Source organism: Globicephala melas, chromosome 16, assembly GCF_963455315.2.
Source record: "Globicephala melas chromosome 16, mGloMel1.2, whole genome shotgun sequence".
Lineage (NCBI taxonomy): Eukaryota > Metazoa > Chordata > Mammalia > Artiodactyla > Delphinidae > Globicephala > Globicephala melas.
Window position 1 is genome coordinate 49,052,938 of NC_083329.1, and position 20,701 is coordinate 49,073,638.

Genomic DNA, 20,701 nt, shown 5'->3' on the forward strand with positions numbered 1-20,701 from the left:
CTCTGATTTTTTTTTTTTTTTGAAACATACACCAGACAGTTTTGTTTTCCAATAAAAATGGACCAAGGAATAAAAGCTAATAGAGGGCTTATTATTTCAGAAAAGCCCATGTACTGACATGATGTTAAACCCATGCGCCATCACTCTGAATCCTGTACGCCAGCCGAACGTGTCTGCACTCGGCTCATGGCAGTCGCTGGTCAATGAGGATACAGCTCAGATGGAGCTCCAACTATGGCTGTGAGATCTGACTGGCATGGTCATAGAAACTTCACTTCCAGCCTCCAGTGCTCTCTTGAGACAAGCTCACCAGCAAAGTATTGCTCACTCAGTTGCGAAATGTGACGATAGAGGTTATTGATCTATTGTCTTGTTGGATATAGCTAAGCATAAGATTTGGGGGTAAGCAAACCTACCTTCCTTCTTCCCTTCCTCTTCCCTCCCAAGGAATTGGCAAGGCTCACTGTATGAAGCTGGTCACATTCTGGGCTGCACAGCAGTTGGGTTGCCTCTTCTCTCCTTCCCTTCTCCGCTCCCCGCCATGAAAAGAGAACCAGCACTTTACGACACCTCTATAACTAGACGACAGACCACAAAGCCCAATCTTCTAAAGGACGTCGGTCCCATTTAGGGTTAATAGTCCTGCATTTAATAAGGACAGGCCACGAAGTCCCAAACCCCTACATCTCACAACTCAAACGCAAACATGAAGAACACCCTGATTGACTCAGGAAATATATTTTCCTGGCACCAATGGTTTATGAAATTTATTCTCCAGTTGGCTGATCTCTTGAACAGTTGTTTGTCATCATCAGATTTTGAAACCATTTATCCTCTTTCAAGTAATGATTGTGCTGTAACCTCTGGCTCCATCCACGCTTCCGGTCTGGGTAGAGCAGCTCTTGGCAATGAATGAAAACCATAGCTGTCTTATCAAACAGCGGCAGTTCTCGTTTTGTTTAACAGTGCTGGAAATTAGTTTTTCAGGCACTGATCTTGACAGGTCAGCTGTCAAAAGTGGGTTTCCGTGGCCATAAATTCATTGACCCCATAAACAAAATTCTGTCTGCAAAATACAAGAGGAAGTCAGAGTAGATGCACTTATGTACAAATGAAATGGTCTGCAGCTGTATGACTAAGTGTCAGGACTTCACTGGGTGAAAGGTTTTTCTGGCTTCCCATTTATCAAGCCTATCAGCTTCATTTGGCTTTTATTATCTGAACTTTTTTCTCCAGCATTCTGATCAGGGAGCCCCAAGCTGTCCTCAGGAGGGAGGCAGAACACAGTCTCTCCTAATCTTGATGGGCGGCAAGTTTGGGAATCCACTTAAAGGCTTTATTTTATTTTAAAAATTCCACTTTAGTCTTTTAAACGAAAGATTTTGTTTGAAAAGGATTGTGACTTTCTCTGCTCTGGTCTTACATATTGGGTGCTCAGAGGGATGGCCTCACTCAAATGAAGGTTTACCACTCTGGTCTTAAGATTTGGACAAGAGCCAAGGCTTTGTGGAAATAGGAGGATTCACTCAGCCTAGGGCACTTGGCTTCAGGCTGATGTGAGGGAATAGTACACTTTCCTGCCCAGCTCGAAGGCTCCCAGATCCTGGAACATGGTTACTTTGATGTGTTTGAAGGCAGAATTTTGGTTTCTCTTTGAAGTATTTTTTCTTTCTTTGTTAGAGTACAGGATGCCTGAAGGCCAGGGAGAGAGAAGTGAGTATTGAAAAACAGTAAACTAAAAAACCTTTAGTCCCTAAGTACTTTCAGACAAAAGAAATAGGAATAATAGTAACAGGTTGGAGGAATTTTTTTTCTTTCTCTCATGAAGTTGCACTTTGATTTAAATGACTTTGCCTTAGGATGGTCTGAATAGTAACTAATAAGATTTGATGCCACCCGCCCCTCTTCCTTAGTGGAGGAAGACTGCCTGTCTTCATGGAGCTGGGCCCCAGGAGGGGCCACTGCCCTGTCTCCAAACCCAAGCAGGCTCATGGGGCCCTACACAATCTTGGAGGTGTCTTAGATTGTGAGATGCTGTCCTGGAAGACCTTGCAGTGTGCCTCTTCTAGGAGATGGGCACCTCGGCCATAGCTCCTTGCAACCAGAGAACTGATGTATTCAATATTAAGTTCTAACTCTTAGACTGGCCTTGACCTACCGATAGATAATTTGACTCTAATTGCTTCCTTCCATTCAGCCCTCAATCATACAAGTGCATGTGACAGGATTTTGCTTTATCACCCGTGCTAGCTATTTTTATCAAAAGCATATTTTCCTTTTTGTGAAAGTAATGACAAACCTGTTAAAAACATAGGAAAGCGTAAAAAAAGTAATCATGGTTATTCATAATTCTACCACCAAGATAAATCCAAATATTACATTTAAACACATTTCCTCCTGTTTTAACCACTGCCTTTAAAAGAAGACATAATTAAGGTCGCATTGTACACACCTTCTAATATCTTGATTCTTTACTTTGTGATTATTATTTAAGTTATTTTATTACATATTATTTCAAAATTATTTTCTCCTTTGAACAGCCCCTCAGCATGGTAGGCAGGGATGGTATTTTTATTCCATTTTATCGATAGGAAAATGGAATCTCAGTGAAGTTAAATTTATTCAAAAATATTTGTTGCCTCTTGTGATTTAAGTACTGTGCTGTAAAATGTGCTGAGGCCACTCAGGTAAGTGGTGGAAACACACCTAGAACATAGATATATTGGCTCATAAACATATGCTAATTTAATACCTCCAAGTTCCCAAACTATACCAGTAATAGGGAGCTGATCGTCTAGAGGAGAAATGACATTCAAGGCAAGGTTAGAAACTCTGAGATGGGAATAAGCAAGGCAAGGTCCAGTCCAAGTGCCCAAACCTCTAGACAGTTTATGAAGACAGGGTTTGGATCCCAGGGAACGGGGTAAGAAACGCAAATAGCACAGCGGAATCACAGACTTAGGTCTAGAATGGAAGACACTGAAGATCATTTCTACTGCAGCTTTGTATCAATGGTGGAGATTGAACTAAACATTTCATTAGTTGGGAGGAATGTATCATACTAATCATACCAATGTAACATCTTAACAACAGGGGAAACTGGGTGTGGGGTATATGGACGGTCTCTGCATAACCTCTGCGACTTTTCTGTGAATCTAAAACTACCCTAAAGTAAGAGCTTATTTTTTTGAGAAATTGAGTAAGAGTTTACCAGACCCAGCCAGAGAGAAATGGCATTCCAGGGAGAAGAACCTGGATGTAAAGAGTCAGGAGGGAACACCATGCGCTTGAGAAAGGTGAGGAATTTGGTGGGGTTGGAGTGAACTGAAGCTGACAGTCAAGGTTGGGTCTCGATCAGGAAGGCCTTTTCATTTAGGCCAAGTTGAAAAGTGTTAGCCTTTATTCTTTAAGAAATAGGAAGTAATTAGAAAATGTTAATTAACATAGTTTGTATTTGAGTTTATGACAAGTATCAGCACAATGGAGGAGGGCTGTTAAGAGAGAGAGGTTGGGGTAACAGTGGGGAGGCTGTTGCAGTACTTTGGGGCAGAGGTGCTGCTGCCTTGAGCCAGGCAGTGGGCTAGAGGCAGAGCACGGTGAGGACAAGGATGGAGAGGCAGAGCATTTCTCACAGCTGAACTAAAACCGTAGAAGGACAGGGCTTTATCCAAACTGTTTTTCCTGCTTCCATTCCCATGACTGATTACAATCCCAATAGAAAGACAGGTAAAGCCGGTTGGTCGATGCCAAGCGGAGCCTCATTCCAGGTGCTCATCCAAACCAGGGCAGCACAAAGTCGAGATGCCCCATCACCAGTGCCAAGGAGGTTGGGCAGCAGGCGTTACGAATTCAAGTCCTGGTACAGAGCAAACTATCCAGTCCCTGGAGCTGGCATGTCATCTTTGCTTCCATTATGACTCTGTAAGTCATTGAGGTAGTAAAGGGGACCGGGACCTTCATAACACCACCCAACCCAGGGGGTGCAGCAGATCACACATAGAGTTAAGCAGCCCCAATGCCTGGGCTAAACAGTTATGGGGATAAGATGCAGGCTGCCCAAATACACACCACGAGTCCCCCGAGTCTGATATCGAAGGGTCCAAAGAATGCAGGGAGTCAACACCTGGACTCCATTTGTCTGAGTTTGTCTTTTCCCTTTGACCAGCATTTGAATCCGGCTGCGGGAATTGATCGCAAGTCCCAGGGCTATTTCCTGAGACCCCATAGAGAAATAGCCATGAAGTTTCCTTCTCACTATACCAGTTCCAAGAGTGTGGCATCTTTGATGTCCTTGAACAGGACTTTGGATAGATCTTAACTTTGTTCTTCACTGCAGTGCCCCTCAAATTAATGAGTGGTGGCTGTGGGGAGTTCCTCAGAGTATGTGACTGTGCTCTTAACTAAGTGATCTGTTCATCACTTCCAGGCATCCTATTATCTAGGGTGAAGTGGGTTTTAGCTTGTATCACGTTGGAAGTGATGGCAGGAGGTTCCAGGTTCCTTTAAACTGGTTCTAGAACCACATATCTCATTCCGATGTTCCTGCTTTAGGCCTCAGGGTTCTAGTATCTTCCAGGTAGAGCGGCCCCACAGATTCTGGAACTGTGGCCTCATAGTCAAGGCTCAGGGTGCCGACCTTGCTGCAGATGTCAGGGCTATGGGAAATGCTGGGAGAGTAGAAGTGTCCGTAAGCGGCACTATTGGTGGCTCCTTTAAGGCATCTGGTGGCACTTTTCCGCAGAGGGGTAGTTCTTTTGCTCAGCCTAACTAGGGGTCTTGTGGGTTTTCCCTGGCGAAGGGTAGGTGCTACTGTGACAGTCTGAATTTTAACCCCTTGGTACTGAACTGATGGTCCATGGATCAGCAACAGCAGCACAGGGGAGCTTGTTAGACAGGAATAATCTCAGGCCCCAGAATCAGAAATGCATGCAGAATCCCTAGGTGATTTGTCTGCGTATTAAGGTTTGAAGATCACTGCTTTCATCTGTGGCGGCGGTTCACAATCCTGGCTGTGCATTAGAATCACCTGGGCAGCTAAATGATCCATGTCCAGTCCACTACCGACCAGTTAAATCAGACTCTGGGGCAGGGGGCAGGCTTCAGTTGGTTTTAAAAGCCCTCTTAAGAGATGCTAATGTGCAGCTACATCAGAGGCCCAGTGACCTAGAAGAGCAGAGGTTTTCAACGAGGATCACTGGGGAAGCATTAACATTCCTCATGTCCAAGTGCTGAGACCCTAATTATGTTGGCTTTAGATGGGGCCAATATCTATCTTTTTACATCTCACCAATTAACGATTGAGAATCACTGATCGGACAAAGGGTTCATCGTTGTTGCTCAGGCCCTGCAGGGAGGCAGGGAAGGGAAGCAGTCCCAAGAGCATCTGTGTCTCCAGTTGTTTCTGAGCCAGGATAGGGTCTCCTTGACCATCTTAGATGGTCTTAAATGCATCTATTGGACAGATCCTGCAGGCTTAGGAGGATGTGGCAGACCCAGAGCACATGTATTCTTGGCCTCTACCTGCCTATCAGGGAAAATTATGAAGTGAGCACTACAGTGAAGACAGTGAGCTCTTGGTCCTGTTTGCAATTGGCATCAGGGTGTAAGACAACTGTAAACTTGGGTCTTTGTTACCTGCTTCACTTTTGATCTCATCCTGCTCTGGTGATGGAAGCAGCTGATCTCAAGGACCTTCTGGCCTGGGCAAGTCAAAGGAGTATGAAAGAAAGAGGGCACTTTGTGCGAGACACATTGACATGGCCTCAGTAGGTGGACAGTAAAATTGGACATAAATGTTCATTCCAGAAACAAGTTCCTACCAATTGGTTTCATTTCAAGGATGAAGCAGGTCCTCAAGATCCAGATGAGCTGCTGGAGGAAGCGGAGCTCTATCTGTCACACCTTCATTCTTTCTAAGGTTGTAAGATGCCTCTAGGTCTCTGGGAAACTCCTAGGGCTGTTGTCCATCTATCTGCCTGATTCAGGAGCCCAGTTTAGGAGTCGATTCCTAAGGTTTGCACAGGTGCCCGTTCTGTCCCTCACACTCCCTTTTTCCTTCACAGCTGGCGACGTGGGACTCGGAGAAGGGCCTGAATGGCAGCCTGCAGGAGAGGCCCATGGGCAGTCGCCTCCAAGGACTGACTCTCAAAGTGGTGACTGTCTTGGTAGGATCATGGGCATATGGGGGAGGTCTGCCATTCAGGCTTTGAGTCAGAGGCTTCTCTCTGTTTGGCTTGATGCTGGGTTTAGAGAGAAGGGGATCTTAAGTAGTGGCTTGAGCTTTCATAAGGCCTTTCACTCAAACAATTTTATGAACAGTGAAGGAAGAGTGAGATTGGAGATTCTGCCCCAAGCCTCTGAGACGTTCCATGGGAGGTCACTGGACTGCTCTAGAGAAGGACCACTAATCCAGGTCCAGTGCTGAGCTCCAGAGCGGGCATAACAACTCTAGTTGTTCTTGGATGTAAACGATCTTGACCTACTGGTGGTCCTTAGGAGAGGTTTGCTGGTAGCTAGAGCCCCCAGAAGGATGTTGGGAGGACATCCTTCCAGAACCCAATACCACTGATGGGCCCATGTGACACAAAGTTCATAATGAAGACCATTTGTTGCAGTTTCTCTGCATGGTTGTCCTGGAATCAGAGACTTTTACGTATTTAAGATACCTTAGAAGCATCTTCCTTTCCATTTCTTTCTTCATCTCTTTAGAACTGTAGGAGACATTTTAGATTTATCTCTTATTAGCTGGTCAGACATGGTCCAAATATTCCCCTCTGTCCCAGCAGCACTGGCGTCTCTTGGCTCTAGAAGTCTTTGGCAACCACGTTTCCGCATTCCCCATATGCCCACCAGGAATAAACATTATACCTTATTTCCCCCCAAAATTAAATTAATGAGATGTAGTCTCTGGGGACGTTGCCAAAAGGCCCCTTCTTGTTCAGTTTCACAGGGTGGTGGTGGGGAAGCCTGAGGTGTTTTCCAGATGATCACGTGCCCTACAAGAGCACATGTGACAGAGCGCAAAATGTGTGAATGTGCACATGGCCTGGCTTTGGACTTTCAGACCGTGGGGTTTAATGCTGTCCTGTCCTTGACGTGCAGTATGGCCTTGTCCTGTGACTCAGCCTCCATTTTCTAGTATGATCTGATAGATGTATTACTGTCTTCCCTCAATCCAGTATCACAGAGCTCTGTTGTCATCTGATACCCTGGATGAGAGGTATATCCACATTTCTTATGTGGGTCCCGAAGAATCATGGCACTTCCAGCGGACAGAGTCCTCAATGTTATAAATGAAGGAATGAAAACAAGCCGTGCTATTCTGGGAGATGGGGCTCTGGGCCGAGTCTGGGATGACACAGGACAAATAAGTCTGTTCCTCCATCAGTATGCTGGTTGGAGGGATTTTCCTGTGCCCTGTATCCTGAGTATCCACAAACTGCTTTAGAAAAGGGCAGAGGGGTTCAGACTCCAGGCCTAAATTGGCTAAATACAATGCACATGTCCACAAACGTTCTGAAATTATGGTTCATCGGATTGGTCTCTCTAATAATACCCTGGAAAGATGTGTGTTCACGAACCTGTGATTTAGTTGAAGAACATTCATTTTGTTGTCCTCAGGAAGAGCCTTTTGTGATGGTGGCTGAGAACATCCTTGGACAGCCCAAGCGCTACAAAGGGTTCTCCATCGATGTCCTGGATGCACTGGCCAAGGCTCTGGGCTTCAAATATGAGATTTACCAGGCCCCCGATGGCAGGTACGGTCACCAGCTCCATAACACCTCCTGGAACGGGATGATCGGGGAGCTCATCAGCAAGGTAGGTCCCAAAAGCAGGTCCATGGGGAGGGGTACCCCAGTCTGCCTCTGGGGTGATGTCTACATTGGGCCCATTATGAAGTTGGAATCTTGGGACCAGCTAGACAGACCACAGTTACCACGCTCCACACACTAAGGATCTCTTTTCCTCCACCCGCCTCCTCCCTGCTATACCCATTTTTGCTCTTTTATTTTCTAATTCCCTGGTACTTTGTGTTTTCCTTCTGTGCCCATTGCTCTCATTCCTTTGAAACGTGTCCACTGTGCCTGTTCTGTAATCCACACTTCATGAAATCCACTCCCACATTTGGGCTGCAGTAGGAACCCAATTCTCACGAGGGGTGGTTGGGGGGAACTGATGCATGCTTGTTCTCTTCTTCAAGGCCCACAAGTGGGCGTGTATATCGTGTGTGTCCACATGCATGTGTGTAGGTGAATTGAGTGTGTGGGTGTGTCTGCATTGCTACGTATAAGTGATACGGCATTCCCCAGCTCCTCAGATTAATTTCAAATCATTAATCTTCCTCCTTCCTGTAGAACCTGGGTCCTCATTTAGATTCATGGCATGAGGCCAATTTGCTGTCTCCCCATCCTTGACCCTTCCGTCTTAGGACCTCTAAGTCATTTCCTGACAACGATTTACATTGGTGGATCTGCTCAAGCCCCCCCCCTCTCCAGTATTACTGTTGCCATCAATCTTGATGTTTCTGCCATCCCTACGGACCACCCTGGGCTTCGAGTGCTTTGATCCCTTCACCTCCAGTGACCTTCGAGGACCTGCCCCCATGTACCCTGTTAGCGTCTTGCATGTCACTGTCACTGTCCCAATCCATAACTAAATCCTGTCGTCCTTCTGACTCTGGCCTTTGTTCCTAAAGCACAGGTCCTCTGCTTTATAACCCGTGAATGCAGACACGAGGCTTGTATTCTCTCCGGTTTCTCCTAAGCTTAAAAAACAAACAAACAAAACACATACAACAAGTTTATTGTGGGAAAAGTTATATATCAAATTCACCCATGTCAGATGTATCATTGAGTGATTTCTAGGAAATTTAGTGAGTTGTGCAGTCTTCACCGTATCTAGTTTTACAGTACTTCCATCACCCCAATGAGATCCCTCATACTCATTTACAGTTAATCCCATTCCCAGCCCCAGCCGGAGGCAACCTTTAATCTACTTTCTAGCTCTATAGATTTGCTTTTACAAACATTTACTATAAACGGAGTCATACCATATGTGGTCTTCTGTGTCTGGCCCTTTTCACTTGGCACATGTATTTGAGTTTTCATTCTTCTCTAAGATTTCTGTGCCCTTCTGTTACTGCATCCTTTCCTGGTGCATCCTCTGTGGCTGTCCAGATAAACCCCTGTTCCCTTCATCCTGTATGATTCTTCTAAATTATTCTTGATTTCTTGTTACATTGAGACCCTGACCTGGTTCTATTATCTACCCTCTGACTCTGACATCCAGCTTGCTGTATGCAGTTAGAGGAGAAAATCACAAATTTGTCCAGGTGGATGTATGAACAATGTGTGGCCTCCCAACTCAACTGGGCCTTTGGGACAGTTCCTTAACATGTCCTTTATTGGGCCCCTTGGCTACATTCCTTAGAGACTGTTTCAAAACTTTATCTTTCTCCTCAAGCAACCTAATAATCTTCTATCTTAAATTAGAAAACAAAGTGCTCTTATTTTAGGGAAAGAAATGGAGACATCTGGGCATGAGATTCTACTTCAACTTCCTGTGAGTTCATATCTGCAGACACGTGCCCTCACCTCCAGTTTCGGGGTAGGGGGAGTGTTTTTCCTCCTGTTACAGCTCACCCCTCCACCAGCATCACGAGTCAACTCTCTTGTGCCTCCTCTGGACCTGGTTTCATAAATTAGTTTCCCTCCATTCTTTGTTGTTAACCTATCCTGATCCCCTAGATTTCTTTCTCTGTCATTAAATATGCTCCAAACTTAAACAAAACAAAAACAGAACAGACAAACAAATAAACCAAAAAAGCCAGAAAACCTCCCTGGATCGTGGGTTTCTGAGAAGAGAAGCAAGAACCAGAGATGCAGATGTGGCAAGTCTGAGATCTCTGACACGGCCACCTCCACCATTTTTTCTCTTTACTCTAGATATGTTGTTGGATTTCACAGTTTAGAAGTCAGTATATTTGCCCCTCTAGCCCGCATATTGGACCTGATAAAATCCTTCTATATAGTTTTCCCCAATTGGAATATGTAGTTTGGCTCAGCTGTCACAACTGGTCATTCTAAAATAAACCTAGTTCTGACGATGCCTCCTACTTAAGAGACCCCAGAGCCAAGATAGGGATGATCACTGTACATTTTAATGCTCTTACGTTGACATCCACTTAGGCATAAGGATCCTAGTCTCCACCAGTCTTGGCAGCTTTAACCTCACAATCTAGTTCCATCTTAATGGAGTCTTGGGTGCCCGACTAGCTCAGTTAGTAGAGCATGAGACTATTAATGGGTCTTTGTCTATTTATTTTTAAGGTATTTTTAATTTATTTATTTTAGTTCTTTATTTTTGGCTGCTTTGGGTCTTTGTTGCTGCTCGTGGGCTTTCTCTAGTTGCGGCGAGTGGGGGCTACTCTTTGTTGCGGTGCACGGGCTTCTCATTGTGGTGGCTTCTCTTGTTGCAGGGCATGGGCTCTAGGCACCTGGGCTTCAGGTTGTGGCTTGCAGGCTCTAAAGCGCAGGTTCAGTAGTTGTGGCGCACAGGCTTAGTTGCTCCGTGGCATGTGGGATCTTCCCGGACCAGGGCTCGAACCCGTGTCCCCTGCATTGGCAGGCGGATTCTTAACCACTGTACCACCAGGGAAGCCCTCTTTGTCTATTTTTAAATTAAGCTCATCTTGGAAAGCAAAAATCTTGGGAGATACTCTTGAGGTCGCAGCACAGGATGCCCAGAGAGCCCCTTCGCAGCATGGCTTTACTAAAGGACGAAGCAGCCCATATGTCTGAGAAGCCATGAGTTAAGGCAGGCAGAAGATCAAAGAAAGTGGATGACCCCTTTTTTCTTGGAGGATGTTATTCTCTGACATAGAGTCTGCATATAAAACAATCTAGGCCTGATACACTAATGAGATTCAAGGCAGTTATATACTCACCATATAACTTCTAAAGTATTTTAGAAAAGAGAGATACCTGTGTGGGCTAATGGCGTTTGGAGAGGTTTGATGGAAAAATGGAGTGTCCCTGTGGCCTTGAAGTATAGGAAGGATGAAGATGAGGCCAGAAGAAGATAGAAGGGAGTTGGGGCAGGGATGGGGGTGGGCGGTAAGAGGGAAATACCAGCAAAAGAAAGGAGATAGTTCACTAAGGGGACTGTTAAGAAAGTGAAGAAAAACTGTAATTCACACAGGAACGAAGATGGTTATAGACTCTTTTCTCCAGAAGTGGTTTCCAGGAGTTTTGAGCGTTTGGGAGAGAAATTTGTAAGGTGAAAGAGGTAATAAGAGACACCTTAGTGCTGGATTTTCCTTACAACATTCAAAGTCACGAGGTGTCAACTCTCGAGTCCATTTCCTCTGAACTGAACAACCCAAAGGGCAGAGGACAGGCCTTGACCCAGGGTAGAACCTAGTGGTAAACTGAGGACTGCTGTCTGATGAGATGGGTTTGCCTTTCAGAGAGCGGACCTAGCCATCTCCGCCATCACCATCACCCCGGAGAGGGAGAGCGTGGTGGACTTCAGCAAGCGGTACATGGACTACTCGGTGGGGATCCTCATCAAGAAGCCCGAGGAGAAAATCAGCATCTTCTCCCTTTTTGCTCCTTTTGATTTTGCCGTGTGGGCCTGCATTGCAGCAGCCGTCCCTGTGGTTGGCGTGATGATATTTGTGCTGAACCGGATACAGGCCGTGAGGGCTCAGAGTGCTGCCCAGCCCCGGCCATCTGCTTCTGCCACCTTAAACAGTGCCATCTGGATCGTCTACGGAGCCTTCGTACAGCAAGGTACCCTCCTGGTTTCTCAATGTTGGAAGAGCCCCAGGGGCTTGGAAGAACTTGTCCGTTGGCAAAGTTCTTGGACGCATTTTGCCAAAGTCATTTTAAATGCAATTTTATTTAATCTCTAAGGTAGTCCTAATATGCTGCTCCCAGGTTCTCTGAGTAATACCAGATAGGAACTAAATGAAATCACAACACGGAACTTAACTTCAAGTCCTGATTTTCCACTTTAGATAAAATTAACCTGCGAGTTCTGCTTTGCACTTTCCTTGCCTCCCACATTAGATTGATTGTTATGCAGACAGGGTTGTCAGAAACTCCATCTTGTTTAAATTTGAAGTTTTAATGGGATAAAAAATCAAAATTGTTTTGCAATCATCTAAGCGGTACTCCAGCCATTCTTGAGATACAAAGTCTCCTGTCTCTGAGAAGTCTGGATAGCACTTGGGGAGTTACAGGATTGTGCAGTTTTGACTGGAAACAACAAATTGCAGATTTCCTAATGTGAGTCCTAGCCTTATTTGCACCATGGCAAATGTGTGTATCACTTGCTTGAGAGGTTATATAAGAATAGTCAGTGAGGAGTTTTCTTCTGCTACCACCTAAGGGACCAAGGAGAAACAATTGGCCTCAAAGAGGCAGCTTCTGACTACAAGTCACATGCAGTGATTTCTGAAAATCATAGGAAAAAAAAAAGGTCATCTAGCGAGGGCTGAGGAATAATAAAAGTGATATGGTGCATCTCATTTCTCAAAAGAAAGCCAGGAAATCCTCCAGGTAGGAGGTAATTTTACAGAATTGCTGAGACTGTTCCATGTGAATTTAAAATGGAAAGGGACATTACATAGGGTTGCAGCCCTGAAAGTTCTCAACACAGTGAGGTAGAATCTTCTAACTAGAAGATTTTGATATTCAGAACTCTACTGTTGGCATTTTGAGAAACATCCTGTCACTAAAAATGCCAATGCTAGCTTTTCCGTATTTTGTGGTCTGCCATCCCTTTCCGAGATGGGTGGTCCTAGCATTTTTTCCCCAGAATTGTCAGAGCCCACCATAACCAGCCGGCAGTCACTTTCCTGATCCCCAACTCACCACCAGGGGTGGTTCCTCATGCCTGGCCGCAGGGCAGAGAATTTCTCTGGAGATGCAAAGCAAGAGCAGAAGCCCAGGACCAATCCCCTTTGCCTGCCTCCTGCAGGTGGTGAATCCTCAGCGAACTCCATGGCCATGCGAATCGTGATGGGCAGCTGGTGGCTCTTCACCCTCATTGTGTGCTCCTCCTACACAGCCAATCTTGCTGCCTTCCTCACAGTGTCCAGGATGGATAACCCCATAAGGTAAGATCCATTACTCCTTCCAGAAGGCTGAAAAGAGAGGATGCAGACCTAGCCAGGGCAGCCTGGTGTCAAGGAGGCAGAGAAGGACTTAGATTCCAGATCTGCAATTTGATGACAGTAATCTTTAATGCATGAGGAGCATCACTCCTGTTGTATTTTATTTCATGCACAATTAAACAATGTATAAATTCATTAAATAACATTTCTTTGAATATTTAAATTCTGCTTATAAGACTAATAAATCAAAACATTAAAAATTAACAAATTAAAAGTCCTCAGACCTTTCAACATTGATTACAAACTTATTTAATCAAAAATTTAAAACATTTAATTAAAATTAATTAAAACCACAAGTCTAATATATTTTTCCAATCTTCAAACATCTAAAAATTATTTTTTAAAACATGCCAGTTATCACAGTGATTAGAAAATTTATGTCACTTACAGTTACAAAATTGTTAAATTATTGAAACCAAGGACTAAAAATGTTTCATTTTAACCAAAATGTTAAAAATATGGCATAAAAGAATTAATTCAACATAGTGAAATAACTTGGAAATGCCTTTGCTTTATAGTCAGATTCTCACATACTGTGTGAGTTACAAAAGAGCTTGGATAAAGTGAATGTCTGTTGGATATGTCATCGCTGAACTGACCAAAGGCAAAGATCTAGTCCATACTTCCTTGGGTGCAATACCCTCTTCAGTATCACCTCTTACTTGATCCCTGATTATGGTTTTCTGTGTCCCTGCCTTCAGTAATTTCTCCTTTAATTCATCATACTTACTATCATCATATTGATTCTTTTGATCCATAGCCCTGTAATCAAGTCATCCATACTCAACCAGCTTCTATAGCTCCCAACTGCCTATTTGAAAGAGGTCAGATTCTTGATTAGGATTCAAAATTCAGAATGACATTATCTAGTCTTTATTTTAATTGACATTTTATTGAGATAATTATAGATTCACATGCAATTATAATTAGTAGTGCAGAGAGATCTCATAATATCTTTTAACAAATTTGCCCCAATGGTAACATTTTGCAAAACCAGGATATTAATGTTGATACAATTGACTGATTCTATTCAGCTTTCTCATTTGTACTTGCCCTCATTTCTGTGTGTGTGTGTGTGTGTGTGTGTGTGTGCATTTGATTCTACACAATCTTACCGTATGTGTAGATTTGTATTGTTCTTTTATAACCACACTCACCTCCTTTGCACTTCTTTCCCTCCAGTCCTGTTCTTAACACCTGGAAAACACTAATGTGTTCTCCATCTCTAAAATTTTGTTGTTTCAAATATGTTATATAAATTGAATCATACTTTTGGGATTGACTTTTTCTTTCAGTATAATTCTCTGGAGATTCATTCAAATTGTTATGTGTATTAATAGTTCATTGCTTCTTTTTGCTTGGTAGAAGCCAATGTAACACAGTTTATTTAACAATCCACCTATTGAAGGACATCTGGGTTGTTTCCAGTTTTGGGCAATTATGAATAAAGCCACTGTGAACATTTGTATGTAGGTTTTTGTGTGAACATGTTTTTATTAATATGTGATACATATCCAAGAAGGTAATTGCTGCATCTGTGGTAATAGCATGTTGTTTTATTAAAAAACGATCAAACTGCTTTCTAGTGACTGTACCATTTTACCTTACTAGTAATGTAGGAATGATCCAGTTTCTTTGCCTCTTTGGCAATATTTAGTGTAGTCACTATTTTTTATTATACTATTCTGATAGGCATGGTGAGATAGTGCATTGTGGTTTTGTGTTTCCCTAACGACTAATTATATTGAATACCTTTTCATGTGCTTATTACTATCTGTGTATTCTCTTTGGTGAAATACCTTTTCATGTGTTTTGCCCATTTTCTCACTGGATTGTTAATATTGAGTTTTGAAAATTCTTTATATATTGTAGACACTGGTTTCTTGCCAGATGTGTGGTTTGCAAATATTTTCCCCCACTCTGAAGTTTGTTTTATCAACCTCTTATCAAGGTCTTTCACAAAGAGGAGTTTTTAATTCTTATGAGGTCTAATTTATAAATTTATTCTTTTGTGGATCATGCTTTCGGTATCAAGTCTAACTCTTTGCCTAGCCCTAGACCCTGAAGATAATCTGGGATTGTTTGTTTGTTTGTTTGCTTGTTCTTCTAAAAGTTTTTTAGTTTTACACTTTACATTTTGGTCCACAATCAGTTTTGAGTTAATTTTTGTATAAGGTGTGAAGTTTGAGTTCTCTTTTTTTTTTTTTTTTGGGCTATGGATGTCCAATTGCTATAGCACCACTTATTAATTTAATTACTATTTAAGTTTGTCCGAAATCAGTTGAACATATTTATGTGGGTCTATTTCTGGGTTCTCTATTCATTCCATTGATCTATGTGCTGATTCCTTTGCCAATAGCACACTGTCTTGATTACTGTGGCTGCACAGTAAGCCTTAATACTGAGCATAGTGATTCCTCCCATTTTATTGTTCTTTGTCAAGATTGTTTTAACTATTCTGGGGCCTGCATTTTTCATACAAATTTTAGAATAAGTTTGTCTATGGCTATATAAAACAATTCTGTGTTTTTGACAGGAGTTGCATTAATTATAGTTATAATTGCTTTAAGCCAAAAGATCATGATTTGCTGTGAATATTTATCATGAATGGGTACTGGATTTTGCCAAATGCTTTTTTTACATTACTTGCCATGATTATATGCTTTTTCTTCTTTAACTTATTAATATGGTAGATTAAATTGATTGTTTTTTCAAATGTATATCTTGAATGAATCTCACTTTGTCATGGTCTATGATTCTTTTCATATATTGTTGAATTCTGTTTGCTGATATTCTGGTTGAGGATTTTTGCATCCAAACTTAGAAGAAATATCGGTTTGTACTTTTATTTGTAGTGTCTTTGTCTGGTTTTGATATCAGGGTAACACTGGCCTCATAAAGTGATTTAGGAAATCATCTTCTGTTTTTTGGAAGAGATTATGTAAAATTGCTGTTAATTCATCTTTAAGTGTTGGGCATTATTCTCCAGGGAAACCATCCAGGCATGGAGATTTCATATTTTTGGAGCTTTTAAATTTTGAATTAAATATTTCATAGCTATAGGGCAATTCATATTGTCTATTTCATCAAGTCTAGTTGGTTTATAGTGTTGTTCATGTTTTCATTTACTTGATCTTCTGCCTTGTTCTATCAATTACTGAAAGTGGGATATTGAAATCTCCAACTATTTTTGTTGACCTGCCTCTGTCTCCCTTCAATTTTATCAATTTCTCTTCATTTGTTACATGTGTATATGTTTATAATTGTAATTGTTATATATTCTTATTGATGGCTGTTTTATCATTATATAATGTTCTTTGTTTCTTATAAAATTTTTGTTTTAAAGTCTACTTTTTCTGATCATTAGCATAGCCACTCCAGTTCTCTTTTGATTATTGTTTGTACAGAATATTTTTTCTATCCTTTTGTATCAGTCTATCTGTCTCTGAATCTAAAGCGAGGAGCTTCTACACAGCAAATAGTTGAATTGTGGTTTTTAATTCAATCTACCAATGTCTACATTTTAATCAGAAAGTTTAATCCATTTATATTTAATGTAATTAGTGATAAAGAAGACTTCACTTCTGCCATTTTGCTATTCATTTTATATATGTCTTACATCTTTTTTGTTGTTCATTTTCTCCATTACTGCCTTATTTTGTGTTAAGTAGATATGTTTTGCATACCATTTTAATTACCTTATTGTTTCTTTTACTATATATTTTTTGAGTTATATTCTTAGTGGTTACCCTAAGCATTACAATTAATATCTTAGTTTATAGCAATTTAACTTGGATTAATACTAACTTATTTTAATAGTGTACAAAAACTTTGCTCCTATATTATTCTGTTCCACTGCACCCCTGCCCCAACAACTCATTTTTGAAGCTGTCTGATCCCTTCCTTTTTAGGAGGTAATTAGTTTTTTTTCCAATTTATTCAATGGATAGTCTTCTAAAGTTAGTTTTTAAATTGTTATTTTTTGGTATTTTACTTACTGAATAAACTTTACTTTTTTAAAAAAACAAATTTACCTAGATATTAGAATATATTATTAAAATGCATGTTTGTTGTTTTTTTGTTTTTAAAATTGTGGTAAAATATACATAACATAAATTTTATCATTTTAATCATTTTAAGTATACAATTCAGTGTCATTAAGTATAATCACAGTGTTCTGCAAATATCACTACTATCTCTAGATCACATCATCTTGCGAATATATATACAATATTCTTTATTCCCCTCTTCCCCAGACCCTGGAAACCACCATTCTATTTTCTGTCTCTATAAATTTGACTCTCTAGGTACCTCGTATAAGTGAAATAATACAGTTTTTGTCTTTGTATGACTGGTTTATTTCACTTAGCATGTCTTCAAGGTTCACCATTTTGTCATATGTGTCAGAATTTCCTTGCTTTTTAAGGATGAATAACATTTCATTGTATGTATATGCCACGTTTTATTGATCTATTCATCTGTCCAGGAACATGGGTTGCTTCCATCTTTTGGCTATTATTTAATAATGCTGCTATAAATATAGGCATAAAAATAGCTGTTCAAGTCCCTGCTTTCAATATTTTTGTGTATATAGTCAGAAGTGGAATTGCTGGATCATATGGAAATTTTATGTTTAATAATTTTGAGGAACTACCTTACCATATTCCATAGTAGCTGCACCATTTCACATTCCCACCAGCAAGATACAAGGATTCCAATTTCTTTAAATCCTCACCAACGCTTGTTTTTGTTTTTATTTTTGTAGTAGCTATCCTAATGGGTATGAAGTGATCTCATTTTGGTATTGATTTGCATTTCCCTCATGATTAGAGATGTTGAGCATATTTTCATGTGTTTATTTTCCATTTGCATACCTTCTTTATAGAAATTTCTATTCAAGTCCTTTGCCCATTTTTAATTGAGTTGTTTTTGTTTGCTTGTTACTGAGTTGTAGGAGATTTTTATATTCTGGATATTAATTCCTTACGAGATATGTGATTTGCAAATACTTTCTCCCATTCCATGGGTTGCCTTTTCTTTCTGCTGATAGTGTCCTTGGATGCAGAATTTTTTTTTTTTAATTTTGATGAAGTCCAAATTATCTATTTCTTTGTTGTCGTCATTGCCTTTGCTTTTGTTGTCATAACTAAGAAATCTTGACATTGTTGAAAATCATTTGACCACTTATGGGACAGTATTTCTATGTTGTCTGTTCTATTCCATTTGTTTGTATGTCTGTCATCATGCCAGTTCCTCACTGGTTTGATTACTGTGGCTTGTAGTACATTTTAAATTCAGAAGTTTGAGATCTCCAACTTTGTTCTTTATCAAGATTGTTTTGGCTATTTGATGTCCCTTGAGATTCCATATGAATTTTAGGGTGGATTTTTCTATTTCTGCAGAAAACATCATTGGAATTTTGATAGAGGTTGCATTGAATTTATAGATTGCTTTAGGTAGTATTGGCATCATAACAATATTAAGTCTTCCAGTCCATGAATACAGGATTCATTCCATTTATTTGCGTTTTAAATTTTTTTTCCAAAATTTTTAGTTTTTGGTGTACATGCCTTTTGCCTTTTTGTTATTTTTCTTCAGTATTGTATTCTTTTTGATATTATTGTGATTGGAATTGTTTTTATAATTTCCCTTTCAGACTGTTCATTCTGAATGTATAGAAATGCAGCTGGGTTTTGTGCATTGATTTTTGTATCTTGAAACATTGCTTAATTAGTCTGTTAGTTCTAATAGTTTTGTGTGTGTATATGTGTCTGTCTAATTTTAGCATTTTCTACATGTAAGATCACGTCTGACAACAGAGATACTTTTACTTCTTCCTTTCCAATTTATTTCCAATTATTTCTTTTTCTTACCTAATTGTCTAACTATGATTTCAAGTACTCTGTTGAGTACTACATGGTAAAAGAAGATATCCTTGTCTTGTTCCTAATTTTAGAGAAAAGTCTTTCAGTCTTTCACCATTGAGTATGACGTTAGCTTTGGGTTTCTCAACCATTGTTACATTATGGATGTTTCCTTTTATTCCTAGCCTGTTGAGTTTTTATTATGAAAGGGTGCTGGATTTTTTCAAGTGCTTTTTCTGCATTGAGATGATAATGTGGTTTGTATCTTCATTCTGTTAATGTGCTATATTACATTGATAAAATTTTTTATGTTGAACCATTCTTGCATTCCAGGAATAAATCCTTCTTGGTCATGGTACATAATCCTTTTAATATGCTGTTGAATTCAGTTTGCAAGTATTTCACTGAGAAGTTTTGCATCAACATTCATTAGGAGTATTGGTTGGTAGTTTTCTTTTTTTGTAGTGTCTTTTTTGGACTTTAGTATCAAGGTAATGCTGGCCTCATAAAACGAATTAGGAAGTATTCCCTCCTCTTGAATTTTTTTGGTAAGAGTTTGATGAAGATTGGTGTTTCTTCTTCTTTTTAAAAATTATTTATTTATTTATTTGGCTGCATTGGGTCTTCTTTGTTGCGCGTGGGCTTTCTCTAGTTGCAGAGAGCAGGGGCTACTCTGTGTTGCAGTGCACGGGCTTCTCATTGCAGTGGCTTCTCTTGTTGTGGAGCACAGCACACTGACTTCAGTAATTGTGGCTCATGGGCTCTAGAGCACAGGCTCAGTAGTTGTGGCACATGGGCTTAGTTGCTCCATGGCATGTGGGATCTTCTCAGGGATCGAACCTGTGTCCCCTGCATTGGCAGGTGGATTCTTAACCACTGAGCCACCAGGGAAGTCCTGGTGTTTATTCTTCTTTAAATTGTAGAATTCCACAGTGAAGCTACCTGGTCCTGGGCTTCTCTGATTAGATCCTGATTAGATCTCCTTACTAGTTATAGGTCTATTCAGATATTCTGTTTCTTCATGATTCAGTCTTAGTAGGTTGTGCATTTCTAGAAATTTGTCCATTTTTTCTAGGTAGACTATCTAATTTGTTGAAATACAGTTGACAGGTATTACGATATAAATACATTTGTTCTTACTGCTATCATGTTTACATGATTTTTATGCATTCTTAATTATTTTCATAAAGTGTAACATTCAGTTACCATTGTTATTACTGTGTTTCTCCCACCACCTTGCCCCCACTAGAAATTAAGCATCCTCTTTTAACCTCCAGTGGTTTCCTTTAGGCTTAAATTTGCATGCACTGCTATTTCTCTTTCAGAATCAAGAGTGAAACCATATATTCATATCTCTGCCTATATAAGAGGATAGTGGAATATCTTTTTTTCCTCTTCTTCCACCTACTCAATCATTTCTTCGGTTGATAGAATCTGAGATTTTAGACTCAGTTTACTCTGATTTTTTTCTTTTGTTATGTTTTTAAATCTTCTGCGGTTTCTCTAAGATACATATTTGGCATTTGCATTCTTTTGTTTTATCTCATCCATATTTATAGTCATTATTTGGACTGAATTCTATGTTCAAAATGTTTCAATGCTTGTTGAATACCTCTTTATTCTATGATTTAGCCATCATTCATTTCTTTATTTTAAT

At 40.5% G+C, this 20,701-nt stretch overlaps 1 protein-coding gene across 5 annotated transcripts in view; it reads left to right on the plus strand.

Moving 5' to 3' along the window:
* GRID1 (glutamate ionotropic receptor delta type subunit 1) overlaps positions 1-20,701 on the plus strand; it is a 671,373-nt gene that overhangs the window by 546,771 nt on the left and 103,901 nt on the right. For all 5 annotated transcript variants that reach the window (XM_060286217.1, XM_060286219.1, XM_030862796.2 and 2 more), the window contains exons 9-12: positions 6,063-6,164; positions 7,621-7,818; positions 11,468-11,792; positions 12,985-13,123. In XM_060286217.1, the coding sequence (XP_060142200.1) occupies positions 6,063-6,164; positions 7,621-7,818; positions 11,468-11,792; positions 12,985-13,123 (764 nt within the window). The remainder of the gene's footprint in view (positions 1-6,062; positions 6,165-7,620; positions 7,819-11,467; positions 11,793-12,984; positions 13,124-20,701) is intronic.